The following is a 20,109-nucleotide window of genomic DNA, read 5'->3' as shown; positions in this document are numbered from 1 at the left end:
TTTTCGGTGCACTGCTGCACTGGTGCAATAAGTTAGAGTGAAACAAGTAAATATTTGTCTCACTCTAACTTATTGCACCAATGCAGCAGTGCAGCGAAAAAGAACTGGTCTATAGTCTCTCATCAAGAGAGAGACAGACTACTAGCGCGACTTCTGATTGGCTGCTGCCTTTTCTGCTTTCTGCTTTTCTGTCCAAATGTGAATCTCCCTGACGAATCATGCGTACTCTCCCAAACTCACAGTAACGGTCATTTGGCGCACTGGCACCTGATTGGTAGGATTTAATCATACAAGGGCGTCTGTGCATGTGTAATTGTTTCTCGGAAACTTGCAGTTCGATATCGTATAATTTGATTGTGAGTTCCTTTTACTCCAAGATTTCCGCGGATTATGACGGAGACACAACAGAAGGCAAAGTGCATTACTTTGAAAGGCTCCGCCGAATTGGTGAAACAATACTTGCGTAAGTATAACCTCGTCAATTGCGTGCGATGCCGGCTACGAGGTATACAATTTTGAATCCTACCGTCTCGTTGCAGTATATGGAGTCAACAGTATACTTTATCAAAGAGGAATATATCCTCCGGAGATGTTCCAGCCTGCCGAGCATTTCGGTCTGTTTATCTTTATGTCTACGGATGATAAAATCACATCCTTCTTAGACACCGTCCTGGGACAGATCCAAGAGTGGTTGATTCAGCGCAAAGTACACAAGATTGTCCTTGTCATAACAAATGTCAACACTAAAGAGGTGTTGGAAAAGTGGGATTTTAAGGTCGAGTACGAAGACCAGAAGCCAAACGGAGTTGATAGCAATGTTAAGGCCGACTTGCCTGAAATAGGAACAAAGGACTCGAAGACTATACAGAAGGAGATACGAGAAGTAATACGTCAGATTACAGGTAGAATTGGAATTCACAGAGAATTTAAGCAAAATCTCCTTTTTGTTAGTAATATCGAATGTTTTCACAGGTACAGTAAGTTTCTTACCACTCTTGGATTGCCAATGCTCTTTCGACATACTTACATACACTGTATCTGACTGCAATATTCCCAACAAATGGGACGAGACTCAACCAGTATTTATTGCAAATAGTCAAGAAGTACAGCTTAGGTCATTCTCGACCTCTATCCATAAAATGGAAACTATAGTGAGTTATAAGAATACTTGAACTTATTTGTTTCCTGTTTTTTTCATATTCAATAGTCATCCAACTTTCATTTTGCATTGGCTGCGTTCAACAGAAATAGCTGCTTACTAAGCGCTTAGTGATTATCGCTCCTGATTGGTTCATTTCCTTGGATTTGTAAAAGAATACTCCAATCATTAATAATCACTAAGCGTTTAATAAGCAGCTTTGTCTGCTGAACGTGGCCATTGTATAGGCTTATGTTGAACATGGCTATCAAAGACTTGCTATTTTATCTAATGTGTAACAAGTTTAAGTATGTCTTAGAAAAATATTTTATATGAATATATTAAAAAAGAGAAACTAATCAATAGACTATCAGCTACATAGCTAGTACATAGCACGTTCAGAGAAGGAGGAATTAACTATAGATTATATTACTAATGAATGACAATTGACAAAGATAGCCGACAACAATCACTTAGAATGTAAGACGAAAACGAAGCTTTTATGTCTTCGATAAAAAAGTGACTTGTTAATTACTTCCTGTTAAGGTGATATTTAAATGTACGATCGACGAGATTAAAAATCACCACTATATGTAAATTTTTTAATACATGAAAATTCATTTATATAGCTTATAGATATGTAGCTTCGAGTTTTTATATTTTCATCAGAGTTCTATCAGTTTTACCAGTAAGAATATCGTTCAGTATTAGTATAAAGAAATAGGAAAATGTATGATCTAATTGACAATCACGCGAGAGTTACAGCAACAGTAAAAAGGGGTGCATGACATTGACAAGAATCTTGGCAGATTTTATTAAAACATAATTGATCGTTACACTTAACACAGGAGTTACATTAGGTTACTTGGCAAAGCATGAGAAATACGACTAGAATAAAGTATTTTCACATCGCCGACTCCTCGTGGCGATCGGTTAGCATCTTTCAGCGTAAAGCTTCTCACACGAATTCTCGATATCAATACCGATACTCGATCTCAATCGTTTCCTAACAAACTTTGCATCGCGCGTCGTTCCGGAGCCGAAGCGGTTCCGGGTCACGCGTAATTTCAAACGTAACTCGAGCGCTGCGCTCTTCCTCAAATTTAAACGAGACATATTTTATACAAATACACCCGTGGGGCCCGAATGATCAACGTAACATTCAATCGTAATCTGCCTCGCTCGTATACGAACGTGGGATGTACGAACGAAAGATGACAATAAAAATCATCTTGTGCCTTATGTACGCTATTCTTTGTCCGCGATGCCCAATAATTCGATCCGGTGGCAGATCTGAATGAAGAGAGACCCTCCTCAAATAATCAGCACGTGCTTTGAAGATTTCATTTCTTTCTTTCCTTTCTTTTTTCCTCAAATATATACAGGGTGTAATATTAACATACAGGTTAGTGTAGCGGATTGCTTGCTCCTATTCGAGGCAATAATGCAGATTGCTGAAAAAGTCACTCGTTAACTTTGTTGATAATGATATTTGCAGTGCTCCCAGTTATGACAAATGCAACTAACGTTGCACCGTGATTATTATGACAGTTTATTGACCATTGGATTGACAGAAGTCGAGCCTCATTGAAAAATTAATTAGAAAATTGAAAGAAATTAAAAAACAAAGAAGATATTTAATAAAATGAAACTGAGCAATAAATAATATTACAGAATTAAGCAGAATAAATAAGAGTACTCTCTCAAAGTGAATCAGTGAAACTCACTGTCAATCAGCGATTATACACCACTAATTGACAGTGAGTTTCGCTGATTCACTTTGAGAGAGTAATAGTTAAAGAGATAAATAATACAACGTATTTTCCGGTTTCTCATAATTTCTTAAATAGAAATAAATTTCATACAAATTTAATAAATTCTAAATAATTTCTAGGGGCAAACAACCCGTCATACTTATGTGTATGTTGATGTTACACCCTGCAACATTCATATCTTGTCTGATCAAAAATCGATTTTTGATCAGATTGCGAAGTTTGGACATTCATCAATTTGCATTTTTCGAAATTTCGTCATCGACCTCTCTGCAATTGTACACGATTCCGCGTTTCTCTTCAATAATTGAAAGTAGTGCAACACACGGTAGACATTCGATTTCATATTCGGCGAAAAAATTCAATACCTTGAGGTAAAGAGTGAAACTTTTATTGCATACTTGTGCGAACGATCGTCACGAGCGTGAAAATTTGATGCCGCCGCGTAAAATCCTCCAAAGACCGGCCGATTATCGGAATAAAAGGGGGATCGTCGCATTTCTCCATTTATATCCGCCACTTGGAGCACATTTTGGTCTCGCCGAAATGCGACCGAGTAAGACCGCTTCGGGTCGCACCGTTGCTGATCTATGGTTTATTAATAATTCGCCGTTACGTCTCCCTTACAATAATTTCGCTATTAACGTTAATACTTCGTGCTGCTAGAATTAGCCATATTAGTTCACAGTGCGCGTAGTCCCTTTACTATAAGACTATCGCCGAGACGCACGGACGTGCGTCTCATGCGCGCTGACTCGCGTCCGTCTGACTGCTCACTTTCGAGACATCCGATGCTTTTGAGAAACGACACTCTCGCGCACTCGAGGCTGCGACGGACTTTTTCTTTTTTTTACACTCCCGGTGCGCTTCCACGCCTTCCGAAATTTACGCGACTCGTCTTCGCGCGAAGACTCGTCGTTTTTCCGCGATTCAACAGATATTCTATATTTTCTTCTCGCGAATTTTACATCAAACGAATATCCTCCACATGATTTGTTCTCAAGAATATATTAACATTTCCGAAATTTCACAACGAATCTCTTCAACGACCCCCGGCGATTCGCAGCAACAGTCGCGGTGTCCCTCGATAATCAAAATACGGTTTCTTTTTTCTTCGTTTCCTCGTCAGCGAACGACCCAACGATGACACTCGGCGACGTCTGGAACGCTCGGGGAGTAATACTCGTGCAGACAATTTTTCATTAACCACCAGATCGCCGCGAATTACGCCTCGATACGAGCAGAGACGTCCTCGCGAAAGAACTTTCCGTATGCCCGGAATATTCTCCTCCTCCTCAAAAGCACGTTGTTTCGCGCCGAAGACGGACCTTACGCTCGTAATATTTCTCTGCGCCCAAGCCGTACGCTCTTAAATGTGCCCTAGACTAGTTTTGCTCCGAATTCGCTTTTAGCTCACACACTGCGAAAGCTGCTTGGAGATACGCTGCAGTTTTACAAACATACTTATCCCGCTGGTCCGCGATACCGTGAGAGAGCGACACGTTGGACAGTGACCGAGTAATGGAGTTTGCCGGTTCGTGAATTGTTTAAAGTCCTTCCGCGACGTAAATTAGTGAAAGGGGTGAAGAGCGCGGGGGACAGGGGGAGAGGCGGATCGTTGTTACGGAAACCGGTGGGGAAAAAAAGAGTGTCTGCGGGAAGCAACGGGAAAGAGAGAGAGAGAGAAAGAGAGAAAGAGTATCGCTCTTCGCGACACCTGGAGACGGACACTGAAATGGAGTATCGAGCGATCGATATATCGCACGGGATAATTATGATCTACAATTCTTCCGCGCCGGTAATCTCTCCCGGCGAGGAGCGGTTGATGGAATTGACAATGATCGCGGGATGAATCGGAACGCGGATTAAACGGACGAAATGCAGGAATGAACACGAAAAATCTGATAGCAATAATAATAATAATAATGTCGGATGCGTCGCTTTTTAATTATCGGGAAATGACTGCGCGGCGGAACGCGTCGTACGCGAATTTGAATATTTCATCCACCGCCGCGCGTTTTCCGCGCTGCGACGCTTCTCCCGCTCCCTCATCCTCCTCCCTCCTCCTCAGTTTTCTTCTCTCTATTCCCACACAGCGCTGCCGATTGCGCTCGTGATCCTTCATTCGAACAGGTGTCTTAGTCTGTCGTAACTCGCACGGTGCCGCGGAGCGGCGCGGGTCACACACTGTGTTCTCGCTGGTAACATTACGCGACAGTCGCCCGTGAATACCGTAAAAACGCGCGTCTCTAGTAAAAACATTGAAAAATAAACAACGCGAAATAATATACAGTATTTTACAGTAGCGCTTAGTATACCAGTGACCGGGACCGGGAGTTGTCCCGCGCTACGCCGATCCACGCGACGCTCGCCGGCCGAGGCTGCGCGCCGAGTTCTCGGCGTCGAGTCGCTCGATCGTCGCGACGCGAGCACGAATTTGCGCTTCGGAAAGCGCGCTCTGTTTGTCCGATCGTAATTTCGGCTGGGCGCTCGGCCGCCAGAGACTATGAGGAATCGAGCACCCTATGGAATGCTCTTTCCTCTCTCTCTCTCTCTCTCTTTCTCCCTCTTCCCTCTCCTTACCTCCCTGATCTACTATCGCTCCATCTCTAAATGTTGGCCGTATAATCGATAAAGCACACGTCGTTGATCAAACAAATCGCCGCTACGAAGGACCCGCGGAGACAAATCACCATTCCGCAGCCCCACGCACCGCTCGTGGACCAAGAGGATCGATTCCCCTCCCCTCTTGCACATGCGAATCGCGCCTTGTCTCGTAAGAAAGAGAGAGAGAGAGAGGGGGGGGAGAGAGAGAGAAAGAGAAAAAGCGCGCGCGCATACGCGCGCGAATTGTCATTCTTTTTATACACCTCTACTTAAGTTTACCTTGGACTAACGCTATATCGATTCTCACGATCGTTTCTCTTCTCTTTTATGCGTAAAATATCATAAAATACATTCTTTCTTTGTTCGCTAGTCGTAGACTCGCTGCGTCGTCTCGGCGATCGCGCGGAGTCGCGACGACTGGCCGCGAGGAATTGCGCGGAGTGAGATATCGCTGCGAGATGAACGTCTCCTCGCCGTGGAATCGCTGCGAATGATGAAGACTTCGGTCCTCAGCCCGAGGGTAGAAGAGGAGGCGAGGTAGAAGAAGAGAGCGATGGAGAGACGCCGTTTCGCGCCTTCTCGCGCTTGAGAGACGCTCTTGCATTTTTACGCTCATCGCTGTATAGAGCGTTGCGCGCAACAATATCTAACGGATTTAATACCCTTACAGCGGGGGGGAGGGCGGACGATGTGGGATCCGGTACGACGCGATATCTCACTCCGGAGCGTTCGCCGCGTTTCGGCAAATTCCTGCTCTCGCCTTCTCGTCTCGAAGTCACGCGCGACGCCGAGCGCCGCGGCTCGCCGTCGATGACTCACGTCGATGACTTTCATACAAATCGTCCGATAGGTACGAGCGACGAAACTAACTCAACGGAAAAGCACGGCGGCACTAGTAAGCTTGCACGGACATCATACGCTACGACAATCTCCTCCTCTCCGTTCTCGCTCGAGAGTCTTCGGTTTACATAGCTAGAGTCTCTCGCAAAGTACCCTCCGCCTCTCACGCCTCGCGTGAGAACGCGGCTCGGAACACTCCGCTTGCTTGTTTGCCCACAGAACTACCTATACGTAACCGTGTGTGTCCCTAAAATGTAAAAAGTGAGCGCGCGCGCGCGCGTCTACCCTCGTCCGCGGAAACGCGAGGGGCGAGCTCTTCCTTGGTTTTTCCGCGCGCCGGCGAAAGTCGCGGTCGCTTGTTCACATCGGTGCTTTTTTGTGAAAAAATGAGATTCCTTTGTTGCAGGCGGATTAATTCGATTTAGCGCAATATTAATAACAAATGATTATATTGTATCAAGGATTACAATGATTATATTTGTACATGTTGCTGCATCCGAGCCACAAGGTTTGTGGCAGCGTCCGTTGTCCGCGAGCTTTAGGCATTTGGTATCGATTGAACAACTGAACGAAGATTGTCTGGACGACGGAATCAATCAATAAGAGGGAAATCAGCTGAAGAAACGTTGACAGCGGTCTTGAGAATTTGTGCGAAAGTCAGAGCATTTATATTCGCAAAGAGTTCTATTCTAAAATGATTATTTAAAGTGAATAGTTCTTCCTTTTTCAAAAAGACGAGACAAGTTGTTTCTTGAGAATCGATTTGTATAGAGAAAGCGTGTAGTTTCGGAGCGACTTTCATCGAAGAATGTTCGAAGAATGTTCGTGACAAACTCATCACGCTTCCATAAAAGTTCTTCGAATTGTCATTTGTGCGTTGTAAAAATAATACTTGAGGTCAAAGTTTCTTGTTTCAGCACTCGCTTGCTTGAAGCGAAATCAGTCACGCCTTTTGCCGGCACAGAAATGGCTGCCGCTTGTGTAAATTGCGGCATCACTTTGTGCAAGATGGAACACGTCTCTCTCGAAGCCGCTTGAGCGCGGAAGGTCTGAAGAAAATCAACTGACGAATTACATCTGCAAGGAGAAAAACACCGACAAGACAAGACCGATGATAGCGATGTATCGCGAGACGGCAAAACATCGATAAGTAAACATCGATGTTTCCCTTTCATCGATATGTTCCTCGAGGAACAACCTGCCCTCCTTACTGACACGTGTCTTGACACCGGGAAGACCCCGATTGTTTTAAACAATCGTTATCCAATCGTGTCCGAGGACGCGTTACGTGATCGTTGTCGTTCAAAATGGCGTGACGTTGACATCGTTCAATTTCACCGCATCGTTTGATCGCCATCGCGTGCGTCTCCCTGCGCGTTCTCTGGCCGCATCAATATGGAAAACGAAGAGGAATAAATCGCGACAACATCGCACTACCGCGGGGGGAGACAGGGGAGAGCTCGCCGAGTCGACGTTTCGATCGCTCGCGAAAGTCGACGCGCCGCGTCGGACCTGAAAAGGGTACGAGGGAGTACTTTGTACAATAAGGGCGCCCTGAACGCGTCAGTGAGGCCGGAATTCTTTTCGGCGAAATCTTCCGCTCTGCTGTGTTTGCATATGTGTGTGTGTGTGTGTGTATTTTTTCTCGTCTCTTCCCTATGGAAGTCGCGGAACGCCTTTTCGAGGCTGGCTGGGACCGCTCTTAGCCATTCCAAGGTCCATAGATAGAAGAACGGGACAAGGCAAGGTCCTCTCACGGCCGCCATTTTCGAGCCAGAAAATCTGTATTGGTGGTACTATATATGTATTATGGTTTGGTTGTGTGAGTGAACAGAGTAATCAAGACATAATTTAAGATATAGTCAGAAGTAATCAAAACATAATTTAAACGCATTAATCCGTGTTGGTGGTACTATGTACGTATTATGATTTGATTGTGTGAGTGTACAGAATTATGAAAACATAGTTTAAATACATTGAAAAATACCAGTGAGAATTTTCAGAAGAAAAACAATTGCATTGCCGGTTTGTAGTGCAAAATACTGCAAAAAACGAAAATAATTTTTGACATGACGGTACGTGGTTAATCAGCTAAGCCACGATCGCTGCCATTTTCGAGCCAAACCGTGTGAAGTAGATGAGAGGAACTTGTCCTGTTCCTCTATCTACGGACCTTGTTAGCATACGATCGCGACGTATCTTCCGGGCCGCGCATGAGTATCTCTTGGCTGAGCGGGGGATTTTCAGCACTTCCTGTCTTCGCTAGTTACTTCTGAGGGATGAGAAGGACCCGCGAGACACAGCTCGATCAGCGGAGCGCCTTCGAGTCCGCATCGGCTGGGATTCTTTAGCCAGATAATTCGCGATAGCGGCGAGGACGAATATTCCGCGAATTTTACGTCATCAACTCGGGATTTGCTTGGCGGATCCCGCTGAAACTGCCTCGTGTCGGCGGACACCCAGCCGCTAATTAAAGCCGCATGCTATCTGCGGAAGTTGAAAATTCCCCGCGTTACTTGGCGGCCGAAAGATACCGCGCGCGCGCGCGCGGCCCCGCCAGTAAAACTCTGATCCCGAAAATCCTATTACAGGACTCGGGGATCACTCCCGCGAGTCATTCTTCCTGCAATCCCGTAAAACGATATCACGACGTCCCCGTGGCGCTACGTCGATCTGCGCGCGTGCCCTTTGCACGCTTTTACGACGGTTCCCCTCTCTTATTCCGGCGATCCGCGCCGGAAACGAATGGCCCGATGTCCTTTGACACGCTCCTCCCGTCCTACAGCCCGTCGCGTCCACGTCCCTTGATGTTTCGGCTCGTGCGTGTAACGACGTCAATTATCCCCCGAATTGTGTAAACCGCGAGTCCTCTCCGCGTTCACTCGTAGAGGAACGTCGAAGTGAACGTCAACGAGCAGGTCGAACGTAGCTCGATCGAGGATTTAAATCAATCGCGACGAGATCGCCACGGGAACGTCCTCGCCGGGAAACAATGGATCGTAATAAGTGATGTTGCGACGTCGCGATGTCTTCGTGCCGTTCAGCGGAGAGAAGCAGTTTCCTGGCAGATAAGATGGCGGCAGGAAGTCGTTGGAAGTTTTCTAATCCCTCGGTTGGAAGTGGCTGCTTTGCTCCGGCTAACGCGCGCAGGTTACTCGCTCTGGTGGTCTGTAAGCAAACGGTAAGGATTATTCCATACGGGTGCATTTTGTGAAATAAACATCTTCGACACGACAACAAAGTTGTCTTGATTCTTCGAACATTCTTTGTCCGACTCTCTGTCCTCCGTTTTCCATCTCGTCCTTCGCATCGCCCCCGTTTTTCCATCTTTGGTCGCTCTTTGGTCGCATGTTCATTATTCTGTTCTTTATCGTCTCTCTCTTTCCATGGTCATCCTATATTCTGGGCAGTATCCTTAATATGCTATGATTTTTCCTGTTACACAGGGTTACACAGAGTGTTCCATTTTAAAGGACCCTCTCAAATATCCCAGCGAATACTACTCATGTCAAGGTCAAAGTACCTGATATTCTGATAGAGAAAGAGAGAGGGAGAGGGAGAGCTCTTTAAACTTTGCGCTAAAATTAAATTAACTTCTGCTGAAGCAAGACTTCTGCTTCGAAATTCGATTTTTGCGTTTATAATTTTTGAAAGTTTTTTTTTATGAAAGAAATGAACATGAGATATACGTGCGGAATTTTTATATTTGTAACATGGATATGTATATGTATAGAATTAACGATGAAACTTCAAAGATAATAATTCGAGGGAGAAATTCCATTGCGAGTTGCATAGATGAAACGAACGAAGCCGTATCAGTCCGAATTGATTCTCGGATTTCAGCTCAGCGGAAGAACCTTTGTTTGTAGTTCCGAGGGGTCTCTATGAGCTAGCGAGCTGAAGTTTTTCCAATACACTTATATAGGTGTGGGAATGTTAAATGTAAAATATTAGTCTCGGCAATTGTTTATCAGTTGTTTATCGATAGTAGAATCCGAATTTGAGGGGTTTTGCTTTTTAGCGACAGATCTGTTCAACAACTTTTGCCGCGATTTTGTCTAATTGTTTTAATCAGTTCTTAGAACGGATCAAGGTTCACTGGACGCACCTCTCGCCACCAAAGATACTCGCAGATATGATAATCGACTTGCTCTGATGGAACACTGCCTCTTTGCAACCTGAGTAGTAAAGGTATCCTCTGGAAGTCAATCATCTGGGTGTTAGTACCGGTTTCTTTGCAAACAAACTCGACGCTGTGGTTCACTCTAAGGCGATTGTATCTTTTATGCTCAAGTATGTCGTAGGTTTTTAGGTTAGATTAAATTAGATTAGGTTAGGTTTCAGAGAGAGATCGTTTAAATTGCTAACTTTATTTGTTCAATAACTTTTTGCGGAATCATGGAAATAACACTTAAATTCTTTAAATGTTGATGTAGAAGTCAAAAAGTGTGTCCAATGGTTAGGAAGCAAAACTCGTTAAACTCGGCTTCTGTTTAATTGCCGGGGCGGAGGGGGCTAATATTTTATATTTACCTTTCCCATACTTAGAGAAATGTGCTACAAAAAGTTCAGCTCATCGGATACCCCTTAGAACTATATTCGAACTTTTTGCGGGGTTATATCGTAATACCTGGAGAGTAAGAGTGCGAGAGAGATAGAGAGGGACGAACGGGGGAGAGAGACAGCAGGAGGTTAAACCTCTATTTTTAAGGCACATTAGGCATTAGAGTACACTCACGATAATCATCGTCGTCGAAGTTGCGTGGAAGTTCGACAATCTCAGCGGTTCGCTCTCAGAGTGTGTAAAGAACGTCGAAAGGGAAGTGGTGCACCAAGAGGAAGAGGAGGAGGAGGAGAAAGAAGAAGAAGAAGAAGAAGAAGAAGAAGAAGAAGAAGAAGAAGAAGACGATGCAGTTTTCCACGAAACTTTCCTCTCTCGTCGCGGTCGCAATATCGTTTCGATACGGTTGTTGCTTGCGGTATCGCGGGTAATGGATAAAGCATCGAGACCAAAAGGCTTCTCCCTCTCTCTCTCTTTTGGTGGTCCCCTCGTCCGTGTCTACCACACGTTCTCTCCTCTCATCCCTACTCTGCTTCCTCTCACGTTTTTGCCTTCTGTCTTCTGTCTTTCCTGAGAGGGCAGTGAGGGGCGGAGAACTTGCTAGCTATTCGGTATAATAGAACATCCCTCCCCCCTTCTCTCTCTCTCTCTCTCTCTCTCTCTCTCTCTCTCTCTCTCTCTTCTCTCTCTCTCTCTCTCTCTCTCTCTCTCTCTCTCTCTCTCTCTCTCTCTCTCTCTCTCTCTCTCTCTCTCTCTGTCGGTACAGTCTCCCCTCTGTGTCTTCCCTCCCCGTTCGACAAACGAGCGTGGCCGTGGCGGCGGGTAATGGAATCGACATGCTCGGCGATAGTTTATTCCATCTTTACTTTAACGAGCCGGAGGGGCACCCAAATGGAAATTCCGTTTTATTATCGCTCTCGGGTTCTTACGAGGCCGCGTCGCGATCGGCTATTGCGGCTGATCTGTGTCTTTGACGAGCTTCCGCCCGACCCGCGCTGGGATCATGAGCTTCGGATTGAAACTTTGCAGCGTCCGATTGCGGTTTGCTGAAAGCGGCTGGTGCGGGCCGCTCAACCGGTGGATCGGCTCACTAGGAGATAGCAAAAGGAAGAGAGCAAACGCGGGGAGCTCGAATTGATGAACCATGCAACATACGATTCCGTCGGTAGTATTGTCGTTCGATCAACGTCGCCCGACGGATTATCTCTTCGGCTGATCTGTTCTGTAACTTTTAACGGCAGCGCCGTTTTATCGTTACGTTCTCGTTGCACGCACGCACAACGTATGGCGGAGAAGCTGCGCGAGACGACAACGTAACGAGATAACGGTGCTGTCGTTAAAAATAAACAGGATAGATCTACAGCCGCTTTGCGATTGGCTTTCTTTATTGTCCAAGTCGGCTAATTGGGCCGTTAACTCTTAAAAGCTACCATCAAGGACAATCACGTTAATGCTATCATTTGGCTGAAATTTCATTCCGGTATATATTTTTATTTCAGAAATAAAAAAGTCAAACCAATGCAATTAAATATTTTATTTTTATTGAATATTAAATAAAAAATAGAGAAGTTATTGTCTGTGCAGCGGATAGGTTAACATTTAATAAGAATGAAACGAAATTCGCATGGGGTGAAGTCTCATCCATGGTAGTTTTTAAGGGTTAAGGAGCTCTTGGCTACGCCCGATGCGGCTTGATTGAAGACGTCAGAAGTGGGAAGTTACACGCTCAAAATCCCTGCAAAATACGTTGCGACGAAAGATTATGTTCATAGAGTGACGCTTGCAATCGACCGAGCCGATTTATAAAGGAACCCGAAAAGATTTCCCTTTCGCTTCAACAATCAAGAAATTATCGTAAAATTAACGCGATGGCGTCATGGCGAAGGATAGATTAGAAAGGCAAAAAGTACTCGTAAAAATGTGTCGCTTGTTAGACCGAAAGGGAACTGTTGGGACTGTTTCACAGCGTCTACACATTGTACGACCATATTTTCCTATTCAAATCCATTTTCTGCAAGGATTTTGAGAGCGTGCATTTTTCCTCGCTCAACGTGGCGTCACAAGTCAAGATGGCCGTGGTGAGTAATAAAGAGCCTTAAAAGGATGAGCCACATCATTTCGTGCAACGTCGATCTCAGTCTCGCGATAACTGAGACGGGCTCCGCTTTTTCGCCTCGATATTCACATCCCCTTCAAAGCTGATCCCGATTGCGAGCGGCGTGTCGCGCATCTCTCTTTCCTTACCTTCGTCACGATCCAAGGGAAGCTCAGCAGGTGCAGGGTGAAAGCTCTTGGTCGCATTGGGCCTTCGTCTCTGGCGTAGAAAGGGCGCTCAACGCGACGACGATGACGCTGGCACTCTCGTTCGTTCAGACTAGCTCGCGGAATTCCGATTCACGACGGTCCAGGGTGCGGAGTGCGCGAGGATGACGTTGGTCGGCGGCTCGCTTCGTCTCCTGAGGCTCTCCTGCGGCAGGAAGTAGCGGGCCAAATTATTCCTGCAGCACGAAAGGTGCGCATGCCGCTAATGCCGTCGGCTCCGGACTTTCCGGCCTAATTAGCCCGGAACCATTAAGTTTATCTACGAGCATCAGGGTCACACCGGCCTCCCTTGAGGTAACTATTAGACTGCAGGAAGAGGGATGGGGGAAGGAGACCAGAGTTCACCTTTTGCTGAGAGCTAAGTGCTGAATGATTAAGTGCGAATGCGCGATTTACATGAGCTGCGCCCTCCAAGACGATGGTGCGCTCTCTCACGTCTGCGAGTATTGTGCGTTAACCCTTCGAGGCACGTAATTTTCAGAAAATCCGAATCACATGAAAATTTATATACGGGGGTTTCTGGGGTCGCTGATGACGAATCCGTTATCAGATTTTCGAAATTCAAGATGGCGGGTCCAATATGGCGGACGCAAAAATGAAAAATCGTCATAATTTCGGTGACAATGGGGATTGGCCGAATATAAATTCTATCGAAAATATTCGGGCATTGATGAAGCTTAAGTTCCGTGGGAAGAAAATGTAGAAAGTCAAGAGAAGTTGGTTCAATAAATTTGATTGATTTGGAAATCTTTAACTCAAGAACATACGATAAAATTAATAGAAAAATGCCACGCAATTATTGATAATGGAGGCGACAAATTATCAATGATAAAGCATCACAATTCTAATCAAGCAGTGTGTGTGTATTTTTTTCCAAGTCATTACAATAAATTGCTTTCGAGTTATGCCGGGCATCAGACAGACTGTACGTGTAATAAAAAGCATTGTAAATTTGTTGCTTCTCGCAATTTCGGTAATTCTTCTCGTTGCACAGATATGATATTTTCTCGACTGTTTTCCGAGCTATTTTATACATCTCGATTGACATCACTGTGACGATGAAACAAACTTTTCATTTCAGCGTATTTTGCAAGGATCTTTTTCAAGCATTCTCTTGCTTCTAACGTCAGTCGGTAGTTTCGCGGTGGGGAGAGCCAGGAATTAATAAAAAATTTACTATGTTCGTTTTATAGTAAAAGTATTTGTGTTATACGTACGCGTAACGGGAACTGTGTGAGACAAATTAGTCCTGAACAAACCAAGTCGTAACAGGGGAACCATACGATACGATGTAGGACAAGTATTGAAGTTAACTAAGGAGCAAACTAGAACAATATTGCCCTTTATGATATTGTAAAGAAACTTGGCGCTCGCTAAGCGCCTGCGTTCGGCTATAACGCTATCGAACATTACATAATCGCTGAAGTTATCGGACGAGAGAAAAATTAACAATCACCGAAAGAAGCTCGGCAGTGGACAGCGATTTCTTGAGGATAATAATATCGCGCACGTGCCGAGATATTTTCGAAAATTCACAACAAGTCGGGCGAGTTCCTTTTCGCCACGGAATGCCTGCTTCAAGCTGTCGTTTTCGGATTTGGCGTTGCCTCACGATTCCTCGCGTCGCGCTCCTCGAAAGAGAAAGGGTTTGATCGAAGTTAGCGAAGTTAACGAGCCGGTGCCGCGGCAGAGTGAAGGGATTAACTTTGGGAAGCGATTCGATAGACGTAAACTTAATTAACCGCTGTCGCAATTATTTAATCGAGGTAGCCGAGTCTCTCTCTCTCTCTCTCTCTTTTTCTCTTTGGCGCTCTTTCATGACCTCTTACCGTGTCTTTGTCTTTTTTCCACCTATTGTCGAGCTCGTGACTTGTTAAAAGTCAACTAACGGCCGGAATTGGATAGTTGATGCGGTCTCTACGGATTTCGCCTGGTATTTGGCGGCGATAATGGATCTTACTTCTAATTAGAACGGACCATTAAGCTTATTTGCGATCGTTAGATTCATCGAATCCACTTCTTACCCTGGGTAATGCTGGTAGGATCGTCAGTTTTACTGTACAAATTCTCGAAACTTCCTTTGGATCTTAATAGGCAATCTGAAGAGTAAAGGCAAATATTGAAGATTCGCCAGTCGACGATTGTGTCTAGATTGCATTAGCTCAACATTTTGCTCGAATTTGATTCGATTACAATTGCCACCACCGCTATTTCCGCTGTCGCGCTGGAAATCAGAAAATCGCCCATGTACAATCGATGCTTTAAAGATTCCGGCACTTTTCTTCTCGGTGGATTCTGTACAAGATGTGTAACAAATCGTTTAACGGGTCCTTATAAATCAATATTATAAGGGCCTTGTAAGGAAATATTTTTATTATTGCTTGAGTAAAAATATTCGTTCTTTTCATTCGAAGAAATTTAGACTGTAATTTCTTTATTTCTTATAACCTTGTCAGTATACAACAATAATTTTTTATTTTAAAAATATAGCATACTTTACAATAAAATATAATCAAAAGGCACGGTACTGCCTCGCGCCAAGTTCAATCGCAACGAAGTTGCGCCCGAACGATATTACATATATTACCTTGTATATTAAACTGCGAGTTGAAACGAGGTGAGATATTCATATCTCAGCAATGGCTAAACCGATCGAGGTTTTCTCAGTCCCAATCGATTCGGCCTTAAAAAATAGGAAGAAAAGTGTTCTTGTGTTTTTGTGTACGTTGTCTCTAAATATCGATATTTTAAAATAAAGTCCAAATCACGAAAAATTTCGATTCGGTAAGAAAGTAAAGGCGATCACACACTAACGAACTTAAGTAGTAAGACGTAAGCAGTAAGCAAATCGATCAATCACAATCGAAATTTAAAGACGCCATTTGAAAACTTACGAGAATAATTGATCGTGATTGGTCAGTTTCTTTACTGCTTACGTCTTACTGCTTACGTTCATTTGTATGTGATGGCCTTTAGAAATGCTAGACCGCAGAGGAAAGGGGATTTGTGCATCTCACTTTTCCGACACCAGAGGTATTATAAGCGCGCTGAAGAAGCAGTGAGTGCGAGTAAGCAAGCGATAGAGAGTAAGAGAGAGAAGAATATTGCTAGAATACAGGAGCAGAAATGTATGAGAAAGAGAAAGAGAGCGAAAGAAAGAGAGGAGAGAGAAAGAGAGAGAGAGAGAGAAGCCAAGATTTTTTGCATTAAATATTTTTTATTGTATTGTTATATTAACTAATTTATTATAATAATAAGTAAAATAACCATAAAACTCAGTGTTTTAGTAAATAATGAAGACTGTTTTTGAAGTACCGGACTGTGTATCATTGGGAGTTTTCGATGCATTTATGTTCAGATTGCAAATCGCTCTCATTTGCAAAGCTGATGATGAGTAAAGTTTTTCAGTTGATGCTATTGTTTTGTTATCATTTTTTTGTAGAACAGTTTTGTAGAGTTTTATTGATAGTATTCAATAGAAGAATTTATTGTTAGAGATATAAGTTTTACTTGTATAAACTTATTACTTGTATAACGAAAATAATAAATTATATTGCCCAAAGATACACGCTCAGATACGGTACGACATGCACAGTACTAAAAACGTAAACATTGCCGTTTATATCATTTCTTTTGTAAAGTAGTATTATAGAGTTTTATTATAGTTTTAAATTTTACTTCTAAAATTTTATATTACATATATAACTTGAAAAAAAATAATTTGGAATTTCTAAAAATAACACAGTACGTGTTGCGCGTGTACTTGACGCCTTTTTTTACCTTTTTGTTTAAAAAGGTAAATTTTATACAACGTTACGGGCTCTCTGAGACGCGTCTCGGCAGGACAAGGTCGCGCGACTTTGAAAACAACATGTTCATAAGTACGCAATTGCCGCGACCGTCTCCATTATTGTTTACGCCGCGGCGGCGGACGGATCGGCGGATCGCCGCGCGTAATAATTTCCGAATTTTCACACTCGATCACAATGTACGCGCGCGTATAGCGTGTAATATTCGTGCGTGTGTGTGCGTGCGTGTGTATGTGTGTGTGTGCGTGCGTGACGATCCAGAACATCTTGAGCAATAGCAGTGTTTCATGGTCTTTAAAGGTAAACTTTTATTGGTTAACTTGGTTAAGTTGAAGAAGCTAATTTGTATTCTCGAATCTTCGTACTCTTGATGCGGGGCGCATTTGTCGCTGCAATACTAATGAAGAAACTCGCTTTTTGTTACAGATCTGCTGGAGTTTGCGACCACGCGATAGCTGCGGTTACCGGGACGCAGTTTCAACGGATATCGATGCCGCACCGGAGGATCCGGTTCGGGCCGAGCAGAGTCGGCTTGAAGGTGAGGTTCACCGATCGTTTATACATTTCTTGATTTATTGCAATCGAAAACCGAGCGATTGAAATAAAAACTGTTGAATTGCAATGGCAAAGAATCAACATTTGTATCTGCACGCGCGCGCTTCCGCGAACTGAACTCAACCTAACCTAACTTTTAACCTAATGGTTTAACTAACGAAACTATATTTTTTGTTACAGATCCGCAGCAGAACGCGGCTGACTCTGTCTGCTGTGTATCGGTGAGTCAGAAAAGAAAAGACATTTTTATGGTGATGGGTGTTTGTAATATCTCGATAAAATCAATGCGATTTAATTATACTGTTTTTACACATTGCTCGAAATAATCAGGAGATCGTATTTTTGAATTACCGTATTACATAACAGAATTTTTAAGATGTACTGTATACTGTATATTTCTCTCTTTTATATTTACTCTGAATCATTAGAAGATACAGATATAAATGCTTTAGTTTGTTATTATATTGAAATCAAGATATGGAATTATTTGCGATTCAATCAATATAACTCCTGCTTCGAGTAGTGTGTAATGTTAAAATTTGATCAGAATTGCGCCATCGCATGTGAAATTCACCATTATTTATTTATCTTATTTGGCTTGATAAATTTTATGTCTATTGAGTTTATCAATTTTCTACGCGTACATTCTACATTTTTCACGCGTGTCAGAAGCGATAATATTTCATTTGAACAAACGACCGATAAATTCGGTAGGCGCGTTTATTTACATTACAACTTAGTCCTTACGAAACAGGACGTGCGTTTCTTTCGAATTACCGTTCGCGAAACAAAACATTTTCATTTTTTCTCTCTTGTCTAAACGTCGTAATTTTCATTCGCGATTGACTCTACGCGAATCGCGTCTCACGTATACATTCTCGGAACGTTGCAATATCGTGTTTACTTCTTTTTGGGATAAAAATCTCATCTCTTGAACGTGACCATATATGTTTCTCTGTCTCGCCATTCTTTTTCCTTAAATCTCATCGAAATCAATGAAAGAGAAAAGATAAACAAAGAGAAAGAAAAAGCGATAAAATATTGTGAAAAAAGGAACTCGTCCTAGATGCTAAGGAGACTGAACATTGGACGGATGTAGAGTCGCAGGAGTCAACGAAAATCAGTGAGGGTATTTTATTCTACACCCGTCTCTACTCTTGCTTTGCTCAATATATTAATTGCTTTCGATGCAAACGACGAAACATCACGCGTGATTAACGATCGATGCATCGAACAGACTGCAGGAGAAATGCAAATATTCTTTACACGCAAAAATTCTGTTACTGTTTTTATTAAAGTTTGCTGCATTTCAAAACGAAGACAATACTAGAAAAGTCCTTGGAAAAGACTAATGAATATGGCAACTAATAAAACTAATAAAATTTGTTTTTAATTGCGATATAATTAAAAAATCTTTAAAAGAACCAGATAGAGTATACCTACCTACTAAAACGATACTAAACTATGACAATTTTATTGCACGCTTCAGATCTTATTAATTTTTTATAACAGAATTTGATTTTGTATATCTAAGGCATCCTTAAAAGAAAATAAAAGAAAAGCCTTCTAAGGCCTACATTAGTTTTCCATGTTAAAGCGTTATTTCGTAAAATCTAAGACGTATAAATCCTAATAAATCCTTCTAAGATTCTTCTCAGCTCTGCCTATCAAAGCCTTATTTATTAAATTTAAGGCATTCTTAGAAAATTCTTCTAAGGCCCTTCTCAGCTTTCCTTATCAAAGCTTTATTTATTAAATCTAAGGTATCCCTAGAAAATCCTTGTAAGACCCTTCTCACCTTTTCTTATCAAAGCCTTATTTCGTAAAATTTAAGGCATCCCTAAAAGATCTTTCTAAGGTCCTTATCAGTTTTCTCTATCAAAGTTTTATTAAATCTAAGAGGGAGAGGTACCCCTAATAAACCCTTCTATCCCTAAAAGATCCATCTCGTGGCCTGATATGGTAATAATGCGACATCCCTTTTTAGGGCATTCTATTTTCAGCCTTATGGAGGCCTTATATTTCATGAGGATGGCCCTAACAATTTTTTGCTCAGGTTAATATATTTATTACCGACGCCTTACCGCGATATAATTTTTCTTCTTACATCCGTATGAACAAACTCAAATTGGCGGCTTGCAATTGCGATCGTTTGACGTGCTCCAAACTTTATCAGAAAGAAAGAAAAAAAACAAATCGTTTGAAATACGCAGAACTGTTTCGAAATAGCTTAGAACAGAAAACAGTGAAAGCAGAGTGTCACGATTCTGTGGAGAGAATTTTCGAAAAATCTATAACTGTCAAGCGATTAATGGCGAGACAACTCGCGCGGTAAAAAGTTGCCGCTCGCGCACGACGCGAGCCGTGCCCATCTGATAAGAGTCCGCCGATAAGAGTCCGCCCGACAAAATGTCACCGATGAGGCTCATAAAAGTCGTCGGATCTGCTCGCGGTCGAGGATCATCATGGCGAGTTGTCCGACCGTCATCGTCGCGTGAGGGCACG

General features: G+C 43.0%; 2 protein-coding genes across 3 annotated transcripts in view; one reads left to right on the top strand and one right to left on the bottom strand.

The window, feature by feature from the left end:
• The first annotated feature begins 234 nt into the window (after nt 1-234).
• mad2 (mitotic arrest deficient 2) lies at nt 235-7,616 on the top strand. 2 transcript variants are annotated; one of them, XM_011138138.3, is made up of 4 exons: nt 235-463; nt 540-902; nt 973-1,151; nt 7,275-7,616. In XM_011138138.3, exons 1-4 carry the CDS (start codon nt 391-393, stop codon nt 7,287-7,289), a joined length of 630 nt encoding a protein of 209 aa, XP_011136440.1. In that variant the 5' UTR covers nt 235-390; the 3' UTR covers nt 7,290-7,616. The 2 variants fall into 2 exon arrangements, with proteins under 2 accessions (XP_011136440.1, XP_019696121.1); XM_019840562.2 differs by lacking the exon at nt 7,275-7,616 and having other exon boundaries at nt 236-463; nt 973-1,938.
• Nucleotides 7,617-9,172: 1,556 nt separating this feature from the next.
• Nucleotides 9,173-20,109, bottom strand: part of vn (membrane-bound neuregulin protein vein) — a 653,046-nt gene continuing 642,109 nt past the window's right edge. Inside the window, exons 8-9 of the mRNA XM_025297750.1 lie at nt 13,163-13,385; nt 9,173-9,525 (exon numbers count right to left, since the gene is read on the bottom strand). The gene's annotated coding sequence lies outside the window, so the exon portion shown is untranslated. The remainder of the gene's footprint in view (nt 9,526-13,162; nt 13,386-20,109) is intronic.

Source organism: Harpegnathos saltator, unplaced genomic scaffold, assembly GCF_003227715.2.
Source record: "Harpegnathos saltator strain DR-91 unplaced genomic scaffold, Hsal_v8.6 scaffold187, whole genome shotgun sequence".
NCBI lineage: Eukaryota > Metazoa > Arthropoda > Insecta > Hymenoptera > Formicidae > Harpegnathos > Harpegnathos saltator.
Note: the sequence above shows the minus strand (reverse complement) of the source record. Positions and strands in the feature narration are given on the sequence as shown.